Here is a 20,573-nt window from a genome sequence, read left to right on the forward strand (position 1 = left end):
GCCCCCAGGTAGGCTGTTCCCCCCAACAGTACTTAAACAGGAGTACTTATTTCCAAGGGGTACAGCCACCGGTGTACTCTCTAGTCCCTGCCTCTGCTCCTTGCCCCCCCTAACCGTGACCCACTTGTCTACCTCCCGTGGTCTTGGAGTGACCACCTCTCTGTAACTCCTCTCTATAACCTCCTCACTCTCCCTGACCAGACGGAGGTCATCAATCTGCCGCTCCAGGTTCCTAATACGGTACCTTAGGAGCCCCATCTCGTCGCACCTGGCGCAGATGTGGATGTCTGGAAGACTATCAGACTCCCAGATTCCCCACATCCGACACCCAGAACAATAAACTGCCCTGGCACTCATACTCCCCAAACAAAGTCCCGTGCTCGGTTTCTAAACCTACCGCCCGGCCGCTGCTCCAACCGCTCCAACCGCCCACCCAAAAGAACTGAGTGATCTCCTGGGAGAGGCGAAAAACCGGATAAAAAACCCAGGCCAATTTGGGGAAAAAAAATCCGGGAAATTCCTCTCCGACCCCAAGCTAGGCGATCGAAACTTGTCCAGGAGATCACACAGGTCTTACTCCTTACTATCCCCACACAATACTTCCCTGCCTCTAACATGTCCAACCCCTTAATAATCTTATATGTTTCAATAAGATCCCCTCACCCTTCTAAATTCCAGTGTATACAAGCCAAGCCGCTCCAGTCTTTTAACATAGGACAATCCCGCCATTCCAATTAACTTAGTAAACCTACGCTGCACGCCCTCAATAGCAAGAATATCTTTCCTGCAAATTTTCTAATGGTACTTTTAATCCCTTCATCCAAGTCATTAATGTATATTGTAAGTAGATGCGGTCCCAGCACCGAGCCTTGTGGTACCCCACTAGTCACTGCCTGCCATTCTGAAAGGGACCCATTTATCCCCTCTCTTTGCTTTCTGTCTGCCAACCAATTTTGCCCACTAATCTCCTATGTGGGACCTTGTTGAAGGCTTTCTGAAAGTCGAGGTACATTACATCCACCGGCTCTCCCCTGTTAATTTTCCTAGTTACATCCTCAAAAAATTGCAGAAGATTAGTCAAGCATGATTTTGCCTTCGTAAATCCATGCTGACTCGGTACGATCCTGTTACGGCTATCCAAATGCTCCACAATTTTGTCTTTTATAATTGACTCCAGCATCTTCCCCACCATTGATGTCAGACTAACTGGTCTATAATTTCCCGTTTTCTCTCTCCCTTCTTTCTTAAAAAGCGGGATAACATTAGCTACCCTCCAATCCACAGGAACTGATCCTGAATCTATAGAACATTGGAAAATGATCACCAATGCGTCCACAATTTCTAGAGCCACCTCTTTAATTACCCTGGGATGCACACCATCAGGCCCTGGGGATTTATCAGCCTTCAGTCCCATCAGTCTACCCAACCATTTCCCGCCTAATGTGAATTTCCTTCAGTTCCTCCGTCACCCTTGGATCTCTGGCCACTAGAACATCTGGGAGATAGTTTGTATCTTCCTTAGTGAAGACAGATCCAAAGTACCTGTTCAACTCGTCTGCCTTTTCCTTGTTCCCCATAACAAATTCCCCTGCTCTATCTTCGAGGGACCCACATTTGCCTTGACTATTTTTTACCTCTTCACATACCTAAAACAGCTTTTACTATCCTCCTTTATATTATTGGCTAGTTTAACCTCGTACCTCATCTTTCCTCCCCGTATTGCCTTTTTAGTTATCTTCTGATGCTCTTTAAAAGAGTTGCAATCCTCTGGCTTCCCACACTTCTTTGCTATGTTATACTACTTCTCTTTTATTTTTATGCTGTCTTTGACTGCCCTTGTCAACCACGGGTGCATCTTAGAATCTTTCCTCCTCTTTGGGATAAATTCATCCTGCAACTTCTGCATTGTTCCCAGGAATACCTGCCATTGCTGTTCCACTGTCTTCCCTGCTAGGGCCTCCTTCCAGTCAAATCTGGCCAGCTCCTGCCTGTGTAATCCCCTTTGTTATACTGTAATACTGACACTTCCGATTTTCCCTTCTCCCTCTCAATTTGTAGAGTAAAACATCATATTATGATCACTGCCTCCTAATGGCTCTTTTACCTTGCGTCCCCTTATCAGATCAGGTTCATTACACAACACTAAATCCAGAATTGCCTTCTCCCTGGCAGGCTCCAGTACAAGCTACTCTGAATCCATCTCGGAGACACTCCACAAACTCTCTTTCCTGGAGTCCATTACCAACCTGATTTTCCCAGTCTACCTGCATGTTGAAATCTCTCATAACCACCATAGCATTACATTTGCGACATGCCAATTTTAGCTCTTGATTCCACTTGCACCCTATGTCGAGGCTACTGTTTTGGGGCCTGTAGATAACTCCATTAGGGTCTTTTTACCCTTACAATTCCTCATTTCTATCCATACTGATTCTACATCTCCTGATTCTATGTCACCCCTTGCAAGGGAGTGAATATCAATCCTTACCAACAGAGCGACCCCACCCCCTCTGCCCACCTGTCTGTCTTTTCTATACATTGTGTACCTCTGAATATTCAGTTCCCAGCCCTGGTCCTCTTGTAGCCATGTCTCTGTAATTCCCACAACATCATATTTGCCCATGTCTAACTGAGCCTCAAGCTCATCCACTTTATTTTTCATACTTCGCACATTTAAATACAACACTTTAACTTTGGTCTTCACCTCCCCTCACACACAATTGGCCCTGACCTTACTCTCTTATCCCATCTAGAACTTCCCTTCCCATTTATTCGAGAGTCCTTTGCGATTTCTCCTGTATTTGTTTCCCCTTTAACTCCATCTTCATATTCCCAATTTGTCAACCCCTCCCCCCCACTACTTAGTTTAAAGCCACACGTGTAGCACTAGCAAACCTGCCTGGCAGAATGTTGGTCCCCTGGTGTTAAGGTGCAAAGGTGCAACCCGTCCCTTTTGTACAGGTCACCCCTACCCCAGAAGAGATCCTAGTGGTCTAGAAATCTAAATCCCTGCTCTCTGCACCAACCCCTCAGCCATACATTCATATCCCCGATCTCTCTGTTCCTGCCCTCACCACCACAAGGTACAGGTAACAGTCCAGAGATAACCACCCTCGACGTCCTACTTCTCAGTCTTCTTTTGCATTCCCGGATGGCCCTGAGGTCATCCAGCTGCTTTTCCAACTCCACCACACGTCCATTCAGGAGCTGCACGTGGACACAGTTCTTGCAGGTGTAGCTCCCAGAAGCTCCAGCAGTGTCCCTACCTTCCCACATCCTGCAGGAAACACACTGCACCAACTTATTAGCCATTACTTTATTGTCTAAAAACAAATCAGGCTCAAAAACAAGTGTAACCTCCTCACCTCAGCTTCCTCGCCGAAGACTCGCAGCGAAAGACTCGCCCTCTTCTCACAGGGCCCTCTTCTCACAGGGCCCTCTTCTCACAGGGCCCTCTTCTCACAGGGCCCTCTTCTCACAGGGCCCTCTTCTCACAGGGCCCTCTTCTCACAGGGCCCTCTTCTCACAGGGCCCTCTTCTCACAGGGCCACACCCCTTCTGCAAGCCTTGTTTATATCAGTCACTAAATTGCCTAATTGGCCAATTTACGAAACTTCTAATTTAATTGATCAACCAATCCACGTACTCACTTCTATCCTGCCTTCCTGACGATCTTGGAGGTATGCGCTTCACTGATTGCCTGCTAGCGTTCCTTTGCCGCTCTTTTTAAACTGACATTTTACCTTCAATTAACACTTACTTGCTTTCAGCCAACAGTCGTCCTTGCTCCCGCTCTCCCGACCTTTACTGACTGACTGCTAGCATCCCTTTGGCGCTTTTTTTAAACTGACTTTTTACCTTCAATTAACACTTTCTTGCTTTCAGCCAACGGTCGTCCTTGCTCCTGCTCTCCCAACCTTTACTGACTCTAATTTATCTAATTTTATTACTCGCTTGTGTGTCAGACGATGTTAGATCGCTGTTGGCTTCAGTCGTCATCCAACATGTTGACAGAATTGGTCGCCCGACGTGTCACAGAGTGCATCGTGTCTTCTTTTCTGGGGGATCGCCACAAGGAGGCTTCTGTCATGATCCCCCATTACTCTATTAATCTTACTTATAACTATTATTTATTCATCTTACTCCTCTTATTATTTGTATTTTCCTACCTTTCTCCTTGTTTTGTATTTTTATGCTCCGTGTAAAGGGCCTGGCCCAATAAGGCAATTTTAAGGCGACTGCCGGCGACTATGACAGTTCGCCGGGGTCTCGTGGGCATGATCGTGAGGAGTCTTCCAAAAATCGTAGTGGATCTCGGCTCATCGCTGAGAAATCATCCGGTTTGAAATTTCTCGGCAACAGCTAGCTTATTGCGGGCGCTGTCGCATGCTGTCCCCAGGTTTGATAAGTTCTTTTAGATGCATTTAGAAGCACATAATATTAAAATAAGTAAAGTCATTTCACAATACAATAAAATGCTTGTGTTTAACCAATTTATTTACCGTCAGGCCATTTGACAGGAAGATTGGAGGCAACAGTTTGACGGTCAGGTAAGCGTGGGAATTTTCACAATGTTTATGGCCTCAGCCATTACATTTAAAGTGGGCTCCAAGCCCAGGTATGCAAGCCAGAAACCAGATATGCATCTCCCTTACATTTTCAAAGAATGCCCACACACTTTTCACAAAAATCCACTGAACCACTTTTTAAATTTTTTTTTTGAATACAGCTATTATTAAACTGGAAGTAAATCCAGTTTATTCCTTGTTACAGTGAAGTTTGGTTTTCAAGTAACCCGGGCAAGATGTTTTATTTCAAAACTCTAAAGTACTTACTGATTTCAGCGAAAATTAGGACGCCGGAAAAGCATTGACAGCGTGGGAATTTTTGGGATATTTCAGAAGACGGTGTAATCTCGACCTGACTCAGCATTGTCATGGTCATTGTCATCGGATAAAAGAAAATTTTGGCGATCTGCTACAACTTTGACAGTCGCCGGCAGTCGCCAAAAAAATCGCCAAAATGGGACAGGCCCATTTGAATTGCCATTGCTGTATGAAATGTGCTATATAAATAAACGCCTTGCCTTGCATATTCCTCTTCAATTGAAACTTGGTGAAAGTTCTCCACAAGTGGGATTTCTTGATGTAGGAATTTTCAACATCAGCATCATTTCCCCTCTTCACAACAGGAGGGAGTTGTCAAAAATCTCCACAACAAATGGTAAGAATGCCACCAAAAGCCTCATCGGTCTTTTCAGAAAGATCTCAAAAAGTTCTGTCCACCACTTCAAAGCTCTCCCTCCTAATGATCAAGCACTCATCCCAAACATTCAATCTCACACTCCTGATCAAATGTGCCGTGTTGGAGTTGTTCTCAATGTTGCACCTTGCATTATCAGTCACTTCGATGGATATCTTGAATCGAGAATGTGCAGTTCTGCCACCAGGCATCAATGTAGTTGCTACAGGATGCTACAGCAAAAGCAACATCACCTTGACCTCGAACTTTGGAGAGGATCAAGTTGGTGAGAAATGTCTTGCCCATTCCTGCTGGTGAATCAATTAAAAACATTGAAGGAACATTGCTTTCCAAGCAGCCGCACACATGGTCATACAGGTTGTGTAGGAAAATGACTGCAGATGCTGGTACAACTCGAAGGTATCACAAAATGCTGGAGTAACTCAGCAGGTCAGGCAGCATCTCGGAGAGAAGGAATGGGTGACGTTTCAGGTCGAGACCCTTCTTCAGACTGATTTCAGGGGGGCGAGACAAAGAAAGGATATAGGTGGAGACATGAAGACAGTGGGAGAACTGGGAAGGGGGAGCGGAAGAGAGGGACAGAGGATTGAATGGCGGAGTAGACGACGAGCTGAATGGTACAATTCTGCTCCTGTCACAGGAATTTACGGATTCATAGGCAATTTAAACCATTCAATCTGTGAAACATCTTATCAGAAAAAAAGTTTTATTTAATTCTTCTTGCAAGCACAATCCTTTTATTGCAAATACACTTTTCTTTCTATTATGTATTTTACAAAGGCAGAATAAATGTTTCTTCTCAAAATAAGCACAAACATAAAACGTATAGTGTTGTTTGCCGGGTACATTTACTGCACAAGATTTTTATTGAGGGCTCTTTGTACTGTGATTATAATGTTTCTTTATATTTATTCTCTTTAATTCAAAATGATTGTATTGTTTTTTTTGTTATTTTTCTAATAATACATGGGCAAATACTTTCCTTTCCATTCTTATTAAAGTAATTTCTGAATATCTTGCATTATATCTAAGCTGAATGCATTTACAAAATTCAGTAGAAAACGTGGAATAAAGCCTTGGAAATGAATTAGGAGCGCCGTAATTAAACGAAAAGGCACAAATAAGGCTCCCAGTGATAAATTGAAATATGGCACTGAGAATTAATCCTAGGTGTCGTTATTTCTGCGTTGAGCTAAACTGAGATCATCTTCCCATGATGTCTCAACGCGCACAGTCCAAATGTCTCTCTGACCATCTGTGGGACGCTGTGCAATTGGAGCATCTAAACAGTCGTCATCAACATCCTTTAATATGATTGGTTGAAATGTGGCAAGGACGCAGCTTTCTGATTGGCTGTGACTGCAGTTTTCAGACACATTTCGATCCGTTTATGCAAATGAGATGTGCGTTACTCAACAAACGGTTCACTGTTGGCCGTTGGCGGATTTGAAATTTCGACCCTGCAAATGTAACCGTCAATTTCAGAAATTGTCATGAAATGGCCTTAAAAGATCCCAAAGATTGTTTTCTTTGGACAATTTCAATCTGAATATTTGATTGACTTTTGGATTTTTTTTCTGCTCTCCTGTGAGCCAAATTTAACATTGTATTGTTGTACAAGTCTAAATACATTGCACAGTCCAGAAAGTTCTTAATTCATTTTTTGCATTTCTTTCTGTTACAAAATCTTGAAGTGTAACATCATCGTTCAATTTTTACTTGTTTCTTATTTCCATTCAATGCATTGAGATAAGATCACCAACATTTAAATGAATGGCTCAGATGGCAACGTTAAATTGGCTGCAGCTAATTATTTACATTTAACTTCTCTTCAACTGTTGATTAGCTGTGTCCATACAATAAAGTGACAAATAATGTAGAACCTTCTCAGTACACTGTGGAAGTTCATGTGATGATAATGTTATTTGATTTAAGTCAAATCAAGTTTATTGTTAGGGTACAGGTACAAATGAAATCTTGGTTGCAGCAGGATGACAGGCACATGGACCAAGATAAACACACACAAACACAAATCATACATAATAGCACATGAAAAGTTTGCAAGACAGTAACAAGAAAATGTTAAGAAAAACCAAGGAATCGCAATATCATAAGTGGTCAAAGTCTGGTTAAGTTATTGGAATGGAAAGTGATTTCGAAGACAATTTGCTGTATGTAGCACACTGCTACCCTGATGTTTGTGCTGCCTTTACCACAACACCCTATGCCACAGGACACCAACCTGTGAACCATCCACGTCAAGTGGGTCACCGCCATGCCCAAGGACATCCATTCGGCCTGGCGCATTCACAGTGAGCGCACCCAAATTTCGTTGGGTCTGGCAATTTGACTAAAAATAGCCCAAAGTCTCTTTTAACAGCTGCAAAATGGATGGGGCAACCCAGCTGCAAGGCGGTGAAGCCTAAACTGCATTATCCCAAGTTTAGTACCACAAAGTATGATAGAAATGCAAGTCAGTTATCCAACATGTGCAATTATTCTGTAACAACCATTTGATTCTACACAAACAGACACATGCGTCTGCTACCACTATCATCTAATATTCGTTGAAGTACTTTATATTCATAAAATGCACTGAATAGTGATTTTGGTGAGCCCAGGTTGGCTCTTATCCAATAAGTGATTCACAGCGTTGCCTCCACAAACATCAATTCCTCCACAGTGCACTTTCATAATGTTATCAGGATTAATGAAGGTTCCAGACCATCAGTTGCCTGAAAATTAGCAGTGGATCTGTATAGAGGCTGAGACGACTTAGTCTTATCATATTGCAGTCGCACCCATCCCAGGAATCAGTCTTAAAAATCTTTGCAGCACTCCCTTTATAGCAACACCGGGTGGCGCCACCAGCTGTGGATGCCTCGCCAACAGTCTGTCTGTCCTTTCTTCTTTTTTGTTATTTTTTGTGTTAAAAAGTATGTTTTAGTGTTCCTTGGTTTGTTTTATGTGGGAGGTTGAGGGAAACTATTTTTCAATATCTTACCTCGACGGAGACACTATTTTTCTTCTCAATCGTATCTCCGTCCTCACTAGGGCCTAACGTCATGGAATGGAGTGGCCTTTCCTGGAGACCAACGGGCACTCCAAGCCGCAGGAGTCTGCAGGACTTTAACATCACAGAGCTTGTGATCCCTTTGCCAGGCATCGAAGCTCCAACCGTGGGGCCTCTGGACTTTAACATCGTGAAGCCCGTAGGCTCTGGTAAGAAGAGGCTGATTCGGGAGCTCCATGCCGCGGAGAGAGTTTCAACCGCCCCGAAGCGGGAGTTTCGATCGCCCCGATGGGGGCTTCGATCATCGGCTGCGGTGGCTTTGATCGCCCCGACTGCGGATGGTTTGACTGCCCCGACCGCGGGAGAACAAGAGGAAGAAGTTTTAACTTTATTGCCTTCCATCACAGTGAGGAATGTGGAATCCATTGGGATGGATGTTTATGTTAACTTTTATGTGGTTGTGTGTCTTGGTACTTTTCACTTAGTATGGCAGTATGGTACCTCAAATTTCACTGTGCTCTAATTGGTACATGTGACAATAAACTGACCTTGAAACCTTTTAGAATAGTAGTCCAGTTTTACATACAGTAATCAGATATGGTCCCACCAATGTCCCATGTCACTGCAGGAAGACATCTTTATTTCTGCACTCAAAACCGCTTACAATACTATTAACCATCATAACTGTGTGCTGCATCTTCTTTGTTTCATTTCCAGATCCATTTGAGCATCAACATTTCTTGTTTGTTATTGAAAATACTTGTTACTGTGTTTTCCTCTCATTTTTCCATGTTGTACTCTACCTGCGATCTTACTGTCCACTTGTTCATCTTGTCCACTTGAAGCCTGTTAGTCCTGTTAGCCTCTTCCTTGGTATAATTCGACCCTTGCAGCAGGATCTCTCCCAGCATGTGCACACCACCTTCTGACATTGTATGTTTAATGGAACATCCTGGCAAACTAATGTTAATCGTTCATTTAAAGAATATTCCTTTAAAATTTCAATTATTAATTTAAAATATGATCTCTGCAATTGTTTCTACAGATAGATTGCAAAGATTTAGGAGAGCCAAGAATACGTGTAAACAAGGAAATAATGGAAATTAGTCATAGCAAAGAAACAGAGACTAATTGACCTCAAAACTGTCAGTCCATCAAACATAACACCATTTGTTTGGTGATCCTGATAGTCCAACATCTGGCTCAGTCATTATGTGAGCTGGGTGATCCAGAATGTGTGTGGTCAGAGTCAGGGTTGAGGTCCAGAACACCAGGAGTCAGGAATGTGGGTGGATTTGCAGATGGAGCCGGGGTACAACAGGCTTGTCAATTTCCAGTTCTCCTGATTCTCATTGGGTTTACTGGAAATTGTATTATACTGCTGATAACGTTTTAACAAATGAACTAGAAGTAAATTTGGTTATCAATAGGAGTAACGTCCATTTGCCCAAATATCTACCAGTCAAGCACCATTATAAACTCAAGACTCAAGAGCGTTATATTCAGCAGTTTGAAAGCACATGGCTCTGGAGACAGTGGTTATCGTCTTCAAAAACTTTGTAAGATTCTGAAATCACTTTACCAAAGAGTGAACTACATTTATGAGCATTTTGTCTATATCATTCTCTTCCTTGGTGATTTAACAGGTTGTCGAGATATTTAAACTTTGTGAGAGTCTCTGCCTCCATCACCACCTCAGGCAGTGAGCTCCAGATTGCAATCATGTTGTTCAAGTATCTCCTTCAACTTCCTCCTCTGGCAACTTGTTCCGTATACCCACTATGCTCTGTGTCAAATGGTTGCCCCCCAGGTACATATTGAGTCAATCCCCTCTCACCATAAACATTTGTCCCATGGTTGTTGATTGTCCTATTCTAGGTAAAATACAGTGGATCAACCGTAATATTCCCCCCATGATCTTGTGCACCTCCATAAAATTACCTCTCAGCTTCCTGTGCTCCGAAATAAAGTCCTCACCTGCCCAACCTCTCCTCATAGCTCAGACCCTTCAGAACTGGCAACTTCCATGTAAATCTTGTCTGCACTCCTTTCAACAATGATTTTTTTTCATTAAAAAAAAAATAAATTGTCTTTTCTTCACAGAAACATTTAAAATAACGTGTTAACAGGCTGCACAGTGGATTTCAGTACACCGCGCAGCAGCCAAAGACACTGGTTCGATCCTGATCTTGGGTGCTGCCTGTGTGGACTTCGCCATTTTCCCTGTGACAACGCAAAATCAACGGTCCTCCCTTCTCCTCCCACATCAGAATGATGTGTGGATTTGTAAAATGATCGCACTTTAAATTACCCCAATGTGCATGGAATTGATGACAAAATGGGACAACGGTTGACCGATAGTCGACATGGACTCGATGCGACGCAGGGCCTGTTTCCATGTGACATTTACAAACTAAACTATAGGGGGATTGCACATAAGGTAGTAAGGTCAAAGTGTGTGACGCAAGGAGTTCCTCAAGCCGTCTGGAGGACATGGCAAACTTACAGCATACACTACCAACACGCAACCGGTACATTCTTACCTTGTAAAATCCACCAAAAGGCCAATTTTTGTACTGTAAAAAATGAGGAAGAAGCTGGAGGATACGTCGAAGGAAAAGGAACCGGGAGAAGGGCTTCCAAGCCCCTATAAACAAGAAGCAGCTGGGAAGACATCTGGCCAGCCGGCAGGAGAAGGGGAAACGCGGCCGGGAAGGGAGGCAGGAGAGTAAGGCCGAGAAGTAGAGGGCCGCCTACCGGCCGAGGGAGGAGAAGAGGAGGAGGAAGAGGAGGAAAGGACAGGGTTGAGTGAGCTGCGAGAGAACAGCGGGAAGAACCAGAGTAGAGGGGCCTAGAGGTCTGCAGGAGCAGAAGCAGCGGGCGCTGGAGGTCGGCAGCCTGCCGGGTCCTGAGGGCGAAGGGACCAGAGAGCCGTGCTCGACGGCCTGGAAGGAGGAGGCGGTGGAAGAGGAGCGGTGTCAAGCCCCAAGAGGAGGAGGAAGAGGACCAGGGAGAGACCGATCAGCAGCGAGAGCTGGGCCGGGCGCTGGGAGTTGTGGCGGAGAACGACGCCACGGCTCTGCTCGGCGTCCCCAGCCATGAGGTGTTGAGCGACGGTCAAGTAGAAGCGGACCCCGGCTGACGGAGATGGCGGGCGGAGAGAAGGGCTGGAGGGCCAGCAGGAACGGCGAGGGGCCAAAGAGCCACAGGAAGTGAGGCGCGGAGTAGGGGTGCAGAGCCTGGAGGAGCGAGGAGCGGGGAGAGGTGTCGGGACACTCGGAGCTTTGGGAAGGAGCCGGAGACGCGTTGATGGTCACCCTCTGGCTCCCTCCCGGCGCTCCGGGTGAAGCCAAGCTGCAGCAAAGTGTATTCAACTGCAACACCCTCCCCTTAGGAGTGGCGTACTGTTCCACAACACAAGTCGTTCCAAACATAAAATAGAAGAAAAAGACTAATCTGCACTGTAAGTGATTACTTGCATTACACGGCCTACCCTCCAGTAGGCGTTGCGTGGCGATAGTATGGGTCAGGGGTCGTGACCTCGCCTTCCGTGCAATCCCTCTATAGATGTATCTATTAAAATATATTACACCAGGATAAAACTCTTTAGGGATAAGATTAGTGGCTCTTAAAAGAGCCTTTTGTGTCCAGTTGGGTTATGTTGATGTCATTTAGATATAAACTTTGCTCTGCTGGCCGGTTTTCTTGGGCAGTAGTACAGCCTGGATGTTGGGCAAAACCCCACCCTGGGCAATGGTGACCCCACCCAACAGCTTGTTGAGCTCCTCATCGTTGCGGATGGCGAGTTGCAGGTGGCGGGGGATGATCCTGCTCTTCTTGTTGTCGCGGGCGGCGTTCCCCGCCAGTTCCAAAATCTCCGCTGTCAGGTACTCGAGCACCGCCGCTAAATAAACCGGAGCGCCAGCACCAATGCGCTGAGCATAGTGACCTTTTCGTAACAGTCGATGGATTCGACCAACAGGGAATTGCAAACCAGCTCGGGAGGAACGACTCTTAGATTTGGCGCGACCTTTCCCACCAGTTTTGCCTCTTCCTGACATCTTTGCTCGACTGCACAGAAAAGCGAATGAACCCGAAGCTGCGGTCGCAGGTTCTTTTATAGCTTCGTCACAGATAAAAACTGGAGCCGATTTTCATTGGTCAATTGTTTCCCCGTTGTTTCTGATTGGCCTTCTATAGCAGACTAATGGTAAATATCAGCCAATTGAAATCGAAATCTTAGCTATCCTTAATTAGCATATGGTATCACATCCGAGAAGTTGATACTTTCTCTTTCTCTGTTCCGCTAAGTTACTCCAGCTTTTTGGGATACTTTCTCTTTCTTCGACGCCATCTGACCCGCTGAGTATTTCTAACGGTATCTGATTTTACTTCAGGTTCCATTTTGCACATCCAATTAAATTAAGTTGTTCAATGGACCATCAAGGCATTTTATGTTTGTACCTACATCTGTGTAGAGCAGAGCTTTCCAAACTTTTCATGTTGGTGGCACACTTTTTAGACATACATCATTTCGCGACAGTAATTCAGTTTTACTAGCAAACCGGAGGTTAAACCAACCCCTTGTAAGAGATACGGACACATAAATAAATTTTAATAACGAAATGTATGGCAATAGACAATAGACAATAGATAATAGACAATAGGTGCAGGAGTAGGCCATTCAGCCCTACGAGCCTGCACCGCCATTCAATGCGATCATGGCTGATCACTCTCAATCAGTACCCCGTTCCTGCCTTCTCCCCATACCCCCTCACTCCGCTATCCTTAAGAGCTCTATCCAGCTCTCTCTTGAAAGCATCCAACGAACTGGCCTCCACTGCCTTCTGAGGCAGAGAATTCCACACCTTCACCACTCTCTGACTGAAAAAGTTCTTCCTCATCTCCGTTCTAAATGGCCTACCCCTTATTCTTAAACTGTGGCCCCTTGTTCTGGACTCCCCCAACATTGGGAACATGTTTCCTGCCTCAAATGGCGACACGAAATATCTCATGAAAACCTTTCATTTATATTTATATAAATATATGATTTGTAAGATAATAAGATACATTAACAAGATTAATGTGATTGTTATCATTTATGAGTAGGACTCGGAAAAAAACCCGGCAAAACAAAAAAAAAGATGGGATTTTTACGGCATAAATTCGGCAATTTTATAAATTACTAATCAATGAATTAAAATGCAAGAACAGACATTTTTGAAGGTTTTCTTGTGATAAACTTTTCCTATCATCAGCAAGTAAATCTTTATATACTGAAAAACTTCTCACAACACCTGCTGAAACCAATGGCACAAATTCATTTGTTTTTACTACATTTTAAAATGTTAAATTTTCTAAAATAATTTAAATTTGGATTTCTGGGTAAAATTCTTGAAAATTTTATACTATAACCATTATTTGGAAGAATTTGACTTTCCACAGTTTCAAGAATCTTTATTTGTTCTACAGTTGAGAAATTATTATTTTCTAATCCTGAAATTGCATCAACTACCAAACGATGTGCATAGATATCGTCCAGCTTTGTATTTAATCATCTTTTCCTATTAAGTTTTTCATTTAAAAAAATTATTTTGAACTTTCTGTTTCATAATTTTTTTAAATAATTTTTTTTTTAAACTTTCATTTGTAAGTTTCGAAGGGTTTAATTTTTTTAAAACTTTTTTAATTTTTATGGGGTTTTTACTGCTTTTTGAAAAGCAGTATAGCCCTATTTATGAGTAACAGTATGTAAATATGTGCAAGAATTAAAAAAATTGAATAACCCCAATAACGTACCATTTTAATGAGATATATGAGCTTGATGGGATGAACACAGCTTTTGAATATTTGGTGGAATATTAGACACTCGCATTTCGTTATCAAGAATTTTTAAGCTTCCATGTTTTAGTGACTTTAAGTTTGTCATTGTTGAAAAGGATACTTCACAAATGTGTGTAGTAGAAAACTGCAGAAGAATGTTTAACGCTTTTTTAGCTATGTTTGGATGCATTCTTGAAATGCAAATCCAAAAGCTGTCTAAGTCATCCTCTTCATACATCATTAACAGGCTCCGATCATTTTTTATTTCAGCTAATTCTTCTTCTTCAATAAGTGAAAAGTTAATTGTTGCTTGAAAGAAATGGATTTCTGATCCAATTACAGTCTTTGATTTCAACATTTGGGAAGTAATGATGAACTTTCTCTTCGAGCAATGTTAAATGGTCAACAATTAGCGAGCTGGTATCACATTTTAGCTCGCACTCAGCAGTTTTGGAAAACATTTCAAAATTTCCTTCTTTCACTTTCCTTTTCCAAATTGCTATCTTGTCTCTCATAGCACAAATTTTATCTATCGCTGTTAAGATATTTTCTCCTTTTCCTTGCATACTGGTGTTTATTTTATTCAAATGTTCAAATATGTCAGCAAGATATGCCAATTTTGTGCACCAAAGTTTGTTTTGAATTAGATCGCAGAATTAATTTTGCTGATTTTCCTCAAAAAGTTTAAGCATCATTTCCCTGAATTCGTATACACGACAAAGCACTTGACCTCTTGAGAGTGTGGTATAAGATTTTTAAACTTTGCCCCCATTTCTTCAAGAGCAAATAATCTTGATTTAAGAGGTCTACTTTTAATGTAATTGACCATTTGAACCACTTTGTCCATAACTTTTCTTAATTCATTTCCAATGGTTTGCGATGCGAGTGCTTCGCGATGTAAAAAGCAATGAGTAGTTATAATATTTTCATTCTCTTTCTTTGCTAAAGCTGTAAGACCTTTTGTTGAACCAACCATTGAGGGTGCGCCATCTGTGCATATTCCTACACAATTTATCCATGGTAAATTATTTTCCTTCATGAAGCAATCTAAAGTTTTAAATATGTCTTCACCTCTGGTTCTCATTGGAAGTTCTTGACAACACAAGAATTGCTCAATAATTCTGTCATTATGAATGAAACGTATAAAAACCAGTAATTGTGCTAACCCACTTACATCTGTTGATTCCTCTAATTGCAATGTAAACATCATATTATCGTCTTGAAAAATATCCTTCATTTGCAGCTTAATGTCATCAGACATGTCTTTAATACGTCTTCCAATCGTGTTATCTGCAAAAGGGATTTTATTAACTTCTATCTCAAATTTGGCCCCAAACATTGTCCGAACAATAGCACAGCAAGATTCCTTTATAGTGGTTTTGGCAATAGTGTGTGGCTCCTTGTTTTTGGCAATTATTTGAGCAACCAAGTAACTTGCCTCTTGAGCTTTCTCTGATGTCTTCATTCTCTTGGTGAATGTTGCAGACTGCTTCTTTATAGATTTTGAAAGCTCAATAAAGTATTCTACTGATTTTTCTGACAAATGACTGTGATTTGAGGTAAAATGACGCTTTAATATGTTTGGTACCATACTTTCATTTGCAAGTATATCCCCACAAACTAAACACTGGGAACAAGGATTGTTTTCATTACCAGAAAATGTGAACCCCAGTTTCATATAATCTTTAGTGTATAAACGAGGCTTGTCCACTTCTTACCCACTAATGCAGACCGTTCAACAGTTGATTCTTGAGTAGTTTCCTCTATAGCCGCTACATTTTGTTCATTGCAACGTCATCTTCACCAGCTTTTCTTTTCTTAATTAGAAACTTATTCATTTTACAGGTAATTCAAATGCAATTAATGAATAAAACTGTGTGAATTTATTATAAAGTTTTAAGAGTAACTAAACATGAAGTTAACAGCACCAGCACTCCAGCAATGATAAAGTGAGAGAACAATCACGCTTTGCACCCACTTAGAACAGCCAGACGAGACTGATGATACTTGTTAATGTCAGAGAGGGGGACCTGTAGTAGGGGATGGGCAGTAGGACCCAGCGGTGCTGTGGGATTCTGCCTGGTGGGGGCTGTGGGCCCAGCGTGGTGTCTGTGAGCCGGGTGGAGTGCGACCTGCTGCTGATCCTGGGAGCCAGGTACAGCGACGGCCGCTGGGCCTGGGAGCCGGATACAGCGACGGCTGCGACCTGCTGCTGGGCGGAGGAGCGGTGCGGGTCGACACAGTCGCTGGGGGAGGCCCACGGGAAACTGGAGCCCGGGTAAGTGGCGGTCGGCACGGTCAGCGGATGGCCGGGGAGGACGTCGGCAGCAGCAAAGAGGTCTGGAAGGTCGGCGGCAGCAGCGGTGAAGAGGTCAGGAAGGTCGGCGGCAGCGGCGGTGAAGAGCCTTGGACGTCGGCGGCAGCAGCGGTGAAAGCCTCAGGTAGGCCTTGGACGTCGACGGCAGTGGACCCGAGGAGGCGGTGGAGATTGGGGCGGGCGAAGATGTTGCCACTGCCGGAGTTCCCGATGTCGGCCCCCATCCAGGGGTCTGCGAGGTTCCGATATCCACGCGGCCCACGGCCGCAGGGCTCTGCGAACCTGAGCCCAGGTGGTCCCAGCTGGAGGCCGCCAGCTCCAGGTGTTTGGACGATGGTAGGCCGCAGCGGGAACGGAGATACCACCCAGAAGATAAAAGGTCGGGTCCCGTTCCGAAGAGACAATTTTCCAGTTACCCCCCCCCCCCCCCCGCACACACATAGTACACAACCCCCAAAAACACTACATCACATCTAAACACTTCAATTAAGACAAAAAACAACAAAAAACACAAAAGACAAACGGACTGCGACTTCACATAGTTTCCCCTTACCTTCGCGACACACCTACTCACTCAGGCGACACACTAATGTATCGCGACACACAGTTTGGAAAGCTCTGGTGTAGAGAATGGCCGGATGACATTTTTTCATGCAGTGTTGAATCTCTGGAACTTTCTCCCCCAAGCGGGTTGTGGAGGCAAGGGTATTTAAACAAGACGAGATTTTGTTTTAACTTAAAGAAGTAAATCAAGGAATTAAAGGCAATGGAGAACTAGCATGGAAGAGGAGATGAGTTCCAGGGTAGATCATCCATGACAATATAAATTATGCAGTAGACTTGAGGGGTCGAGTGGTGAGCAAATATGGGCCCCATATCTGAGGAAGGATGTCCTGGCTCTGAAGAGGGTCCAGAGGAGGTTTACAAGAATGATTCCAGGAATGAATGGTTTGACAGCATTGGGCCTCTACTCGCTGGAGTTTAGAAGGTTGAGGAGGGGACGTCATTGAAACTTATAGAACAAATGAAAGGCATTGAGTGGATGTGGAAAGGATGTTTCCACTGGTGGGAGAGTCGGGGACCAGAGGTCACAGCCTCAGAATTAAAGGGGGCTCTTTCAGAAAGGAGGTGAGGAGAAACTGCTTTAGTCAGAGGGTAGTTAACCTGTGGAACTCATTGCCACTGAGAGCAGTGGAGGTCAAGTCAGTGGATATTTTTAAGGTAGAGATAGACAAATTCTTGATTAGAATGGGTGTCAAGGGTTATGGGGAGAAGGCAGGAAAATGGGATTCGGAGGCAGCAATCAGCCATGATTGAATGGCAGAGTGGACTCGATGCGTCTCTTCCTGCCCCGATTTTGTTCTGTCCTCTCATACTTTTTGAATGGGTCATAGAATCACGGAGTAATACAGCATGGAAACCTGTCATTCAGCGCAACTTGCTTTTGCCGAGCAAGATGCCCCATCTACACTCAACCCATCTACCTACGTTGGTTGATATACTGTTAATTCATTCCTCTCCATGTACCTGTCCAAATGTCCTTAAAATGCTGTTGTAGTCTCTGGCACAAGTACTCGCCTGGCAGCGATGGAAGGCCATGTAGTAGGGAACTCCTCCATTTGGCCATGTTTGGCCCATATCCCTCCAAAGTTTTCCTATACTTGTGAAATTTGACAGGTGTCAGTGGAGAGACACTTTGGGTTGAGTGACCATAGTTATTTTTGTGTTAAAATAGTTTTGGAAAAGGGCAGGACTGCTCCATGAGCTGAAGTTACAAAGTTTGGCAAAGTGACTGTTGATGGTATTAAACAGAAGCGTAGAAGTATTGGTTGAGGTTTTTTGTTTGAGGCGAAAGAGTCGTCTGGTTATGGAGATAGTGTGCATTTTTCTGTTGGAGTAAGAGGCAAGGCCAGTAGGAGGATGCAATGCTAGGTGACCAAAAGTATGGAGTCTCTGGTTAGAAAAGAAGGAAGGAGGAATGGTCAGGTACAGACAGCTGGGACCAAGTCAGCCCCTGGAGGACTTTAGGTGACTGGATGATGTACAGGAGGGCTTAATAGGGGTGTGAGCAATCTTTTGCAAAGAAGATAAAGAAGAAAATTGATTTTCAGGGTATTTTAACCAAAAAAAAGCCTAACTAGGGAGAGAATAATTCCCTTCAAAGTATAAGGGGAACATTTACTAGTGGAGACACAATTTTTACCAGGGAGGAAACGTGAAGACGAGGGAACAGGGAAAAATAATAAGGAATCTTGCAGATAGTCTGCATTACTGCTTTGGAACTAATGGACATCTTAAAATGTATGACAAAGTAATGAATTGGGGTGGAGACGAGGGAATTCGGAGTGGAGGATAGACCTCATCTTATCCAATTGGCAAACATTTTACCTCCACTTCCCATTCCCATACTGACCTTTCTGTCTTGGGCCTCCTCCACTGTCAAAGTGTGGCCAAATGCAAATTGGACGCACAGCACCTCATATTTTGCTGAGGCAGTTTACAACCCATCAGTAGGAATATTAATTTCTATAAATTAAAATAACCCTTGCATTCCATCTCCATCCCTCCCCTGCCCTGGTCATCCGACTAGTTTCATTGTCATCCTGATTATTTTCATTGTTTGTATCCCCTTGTTATCACCTTTTCTAAAGCCAACAATGGAGCATTGTGGGCTCCACCTTTCCATAATGCATGCGGGGACTGGAGCAGCAGCTGGATGACCTCAGGACCATCTGGACAAACGAGAGCTTCCAGAACCTACAGTGAGAGTATAGGAAGAGAAAAGGTGGGGAATTAAATGTGGAGTGCAGGAGACCCCAGTCTACCACCAGGATAATTATCTTTGGTTTGCTTCAAGTACCTCATGCTGGTGAGGGTAAGAATAGAAAGATAGGGGAGATGAATGTGTGGCTGAGGGGGCAGGGATTTAGGTTTCTGCATCATTGAGATCTCTTCTGGGGCAGGGGTGACCTTTATAAAAGGGACGGGTTGCACCTTAACTGGAGGGGTACCAACATCCCAACATACGGGTGGGTTTAATCTAGATTGGCAGGGGGGGTGGGATCTCATACAGGACAGAGGCAGGTGAGAAGTTAGAAGTAGTGAGAGAAACGTTGAAGGACAGAATAGGCAGGAGAAAGGCGGAGAGTGAGGAAGGATGGTTCTTTTTAACTGCATGTATTTTAATGTAAGGGGCCTGACGGGTAAGGCAGATGAGCTTAGGGCATGTGTGCGACTGGAACATTGTAGCCATTACTAAAACTTGATTAAGAGAGGGGCAGGACTGGCAGCTCAATGTTCTGAGATACAAACTGGTTAGCACACAACAAAAGCTTTTCACTGTACCTCGGTACACGTAACACTAAACTAAGCTGAGAAGCATCTTAAAGACCACTTTTGTATCTGCCTCCATCAAAACCCCTGGCCTCGTTTTCCAGGCAGCCACTGCTCTCTGTAAAATTCTTGCTCTGGACATTTACTTCAAACATTGCCCCTTTCAACATAAGCCTCTGTCCTCTAGTCTTGTACATTTCCACCCTCAAAAAAGGCTGTCTACCCTGGTGGGGAGGGAGTTCCAGTATTTGGACACACGGGTGAATGAGAATCAGCAATATGTTTCTGAGTCAGGATGGTGCATGACTGAGAAGGAAGCCTGCATGTGGTGTTATTCCTCTGACTGGCTACTCTGGTCCTTCTTGGTCTTAGGTTTGGGAGATGCTGTTGGAATAAACCAAACAAGCATTATGTCTTGTAGATGTTCCACACTGACAGTGTCAATGTTGCTCTCATTATCAGGCTGTGCTTGAAGTCCAGGTTTAGCAGCCGACAGCATTAGACTGCTTCTATGTATTTGCCAAGATCTGTGGTGTGATGGAGCAGCTATTGAGGTAACCTCACAGTTCCCAATGACCCAGATTCAATCCTGACCCTGCCTGCAGTTTGCACATTCTCTTCCTTTAGAAAAGCTGGAGGCTGTTACAACTGCAGCATTTAACAGGCTTTTAGATAGGACTGTAAAAATGCAGTGAATAGAGATTTTGATCATGAACAGGCAAATGCAAATCAGTTTAACTTGGCATCATGTTTGGCACAAACAATGCACTCCTGTGATGTGCTGCTCTCTGTTCCAACACATTCTCCATGGAAGTAAACCACAGT

General features: G+C 43.7%; 1 protein-coding gene and 1 pseudogene across 1 annotated transcript; one reads left to right on the plus strand and one right to left on the minus strand.

Annotated features, from left to right (window-relative positions):
• LOC144607435 (histone H2AX-like) overlaps positions 1–20,573 on the plus strand; it is a 128,975-nt pseudogene that overhangs the window by 86,441 nt on the left and 21,961 nt on the right.
• Positions 11,947–12,336, minus strand: LOC144607279 (histone H2A-like). Its single transcript, XM_078424009.1, has one exon. It carries the CDS (start codon positions 12,334–12,336, stop codon positions 11,947–11,949), a length of 390 nt encoding a protein of 129 aa, XP_078280135.1.

Source organism: Rhinoraja longicauda, chromosome 28 (assembly GCF_053455715.1).
Source record: "Rhinoraja longicauda isolate Sanriku21f chromosome 28, sRhiLon1.1, whole genome shotgun sequence".
Classification (NCBI taxonomy): domain Eukaryota; kingdom Metazoa; phylum Chordata; class Chondrichthyes; order Rajiformes; family Arhynchobatidae; genus Rhinoraja; species Rhinoraja longicauda.

What these genes read in the sequence shown, in the direction of transcription:
- LOC144607279 (XM_078424009.1), bottom strand. Translation starts at nt 12,336, where the DNA reads ATGTCAGGAAGAGGCAAAACTGGTGGGAAAGGTCGCGCCAAATCTAAG.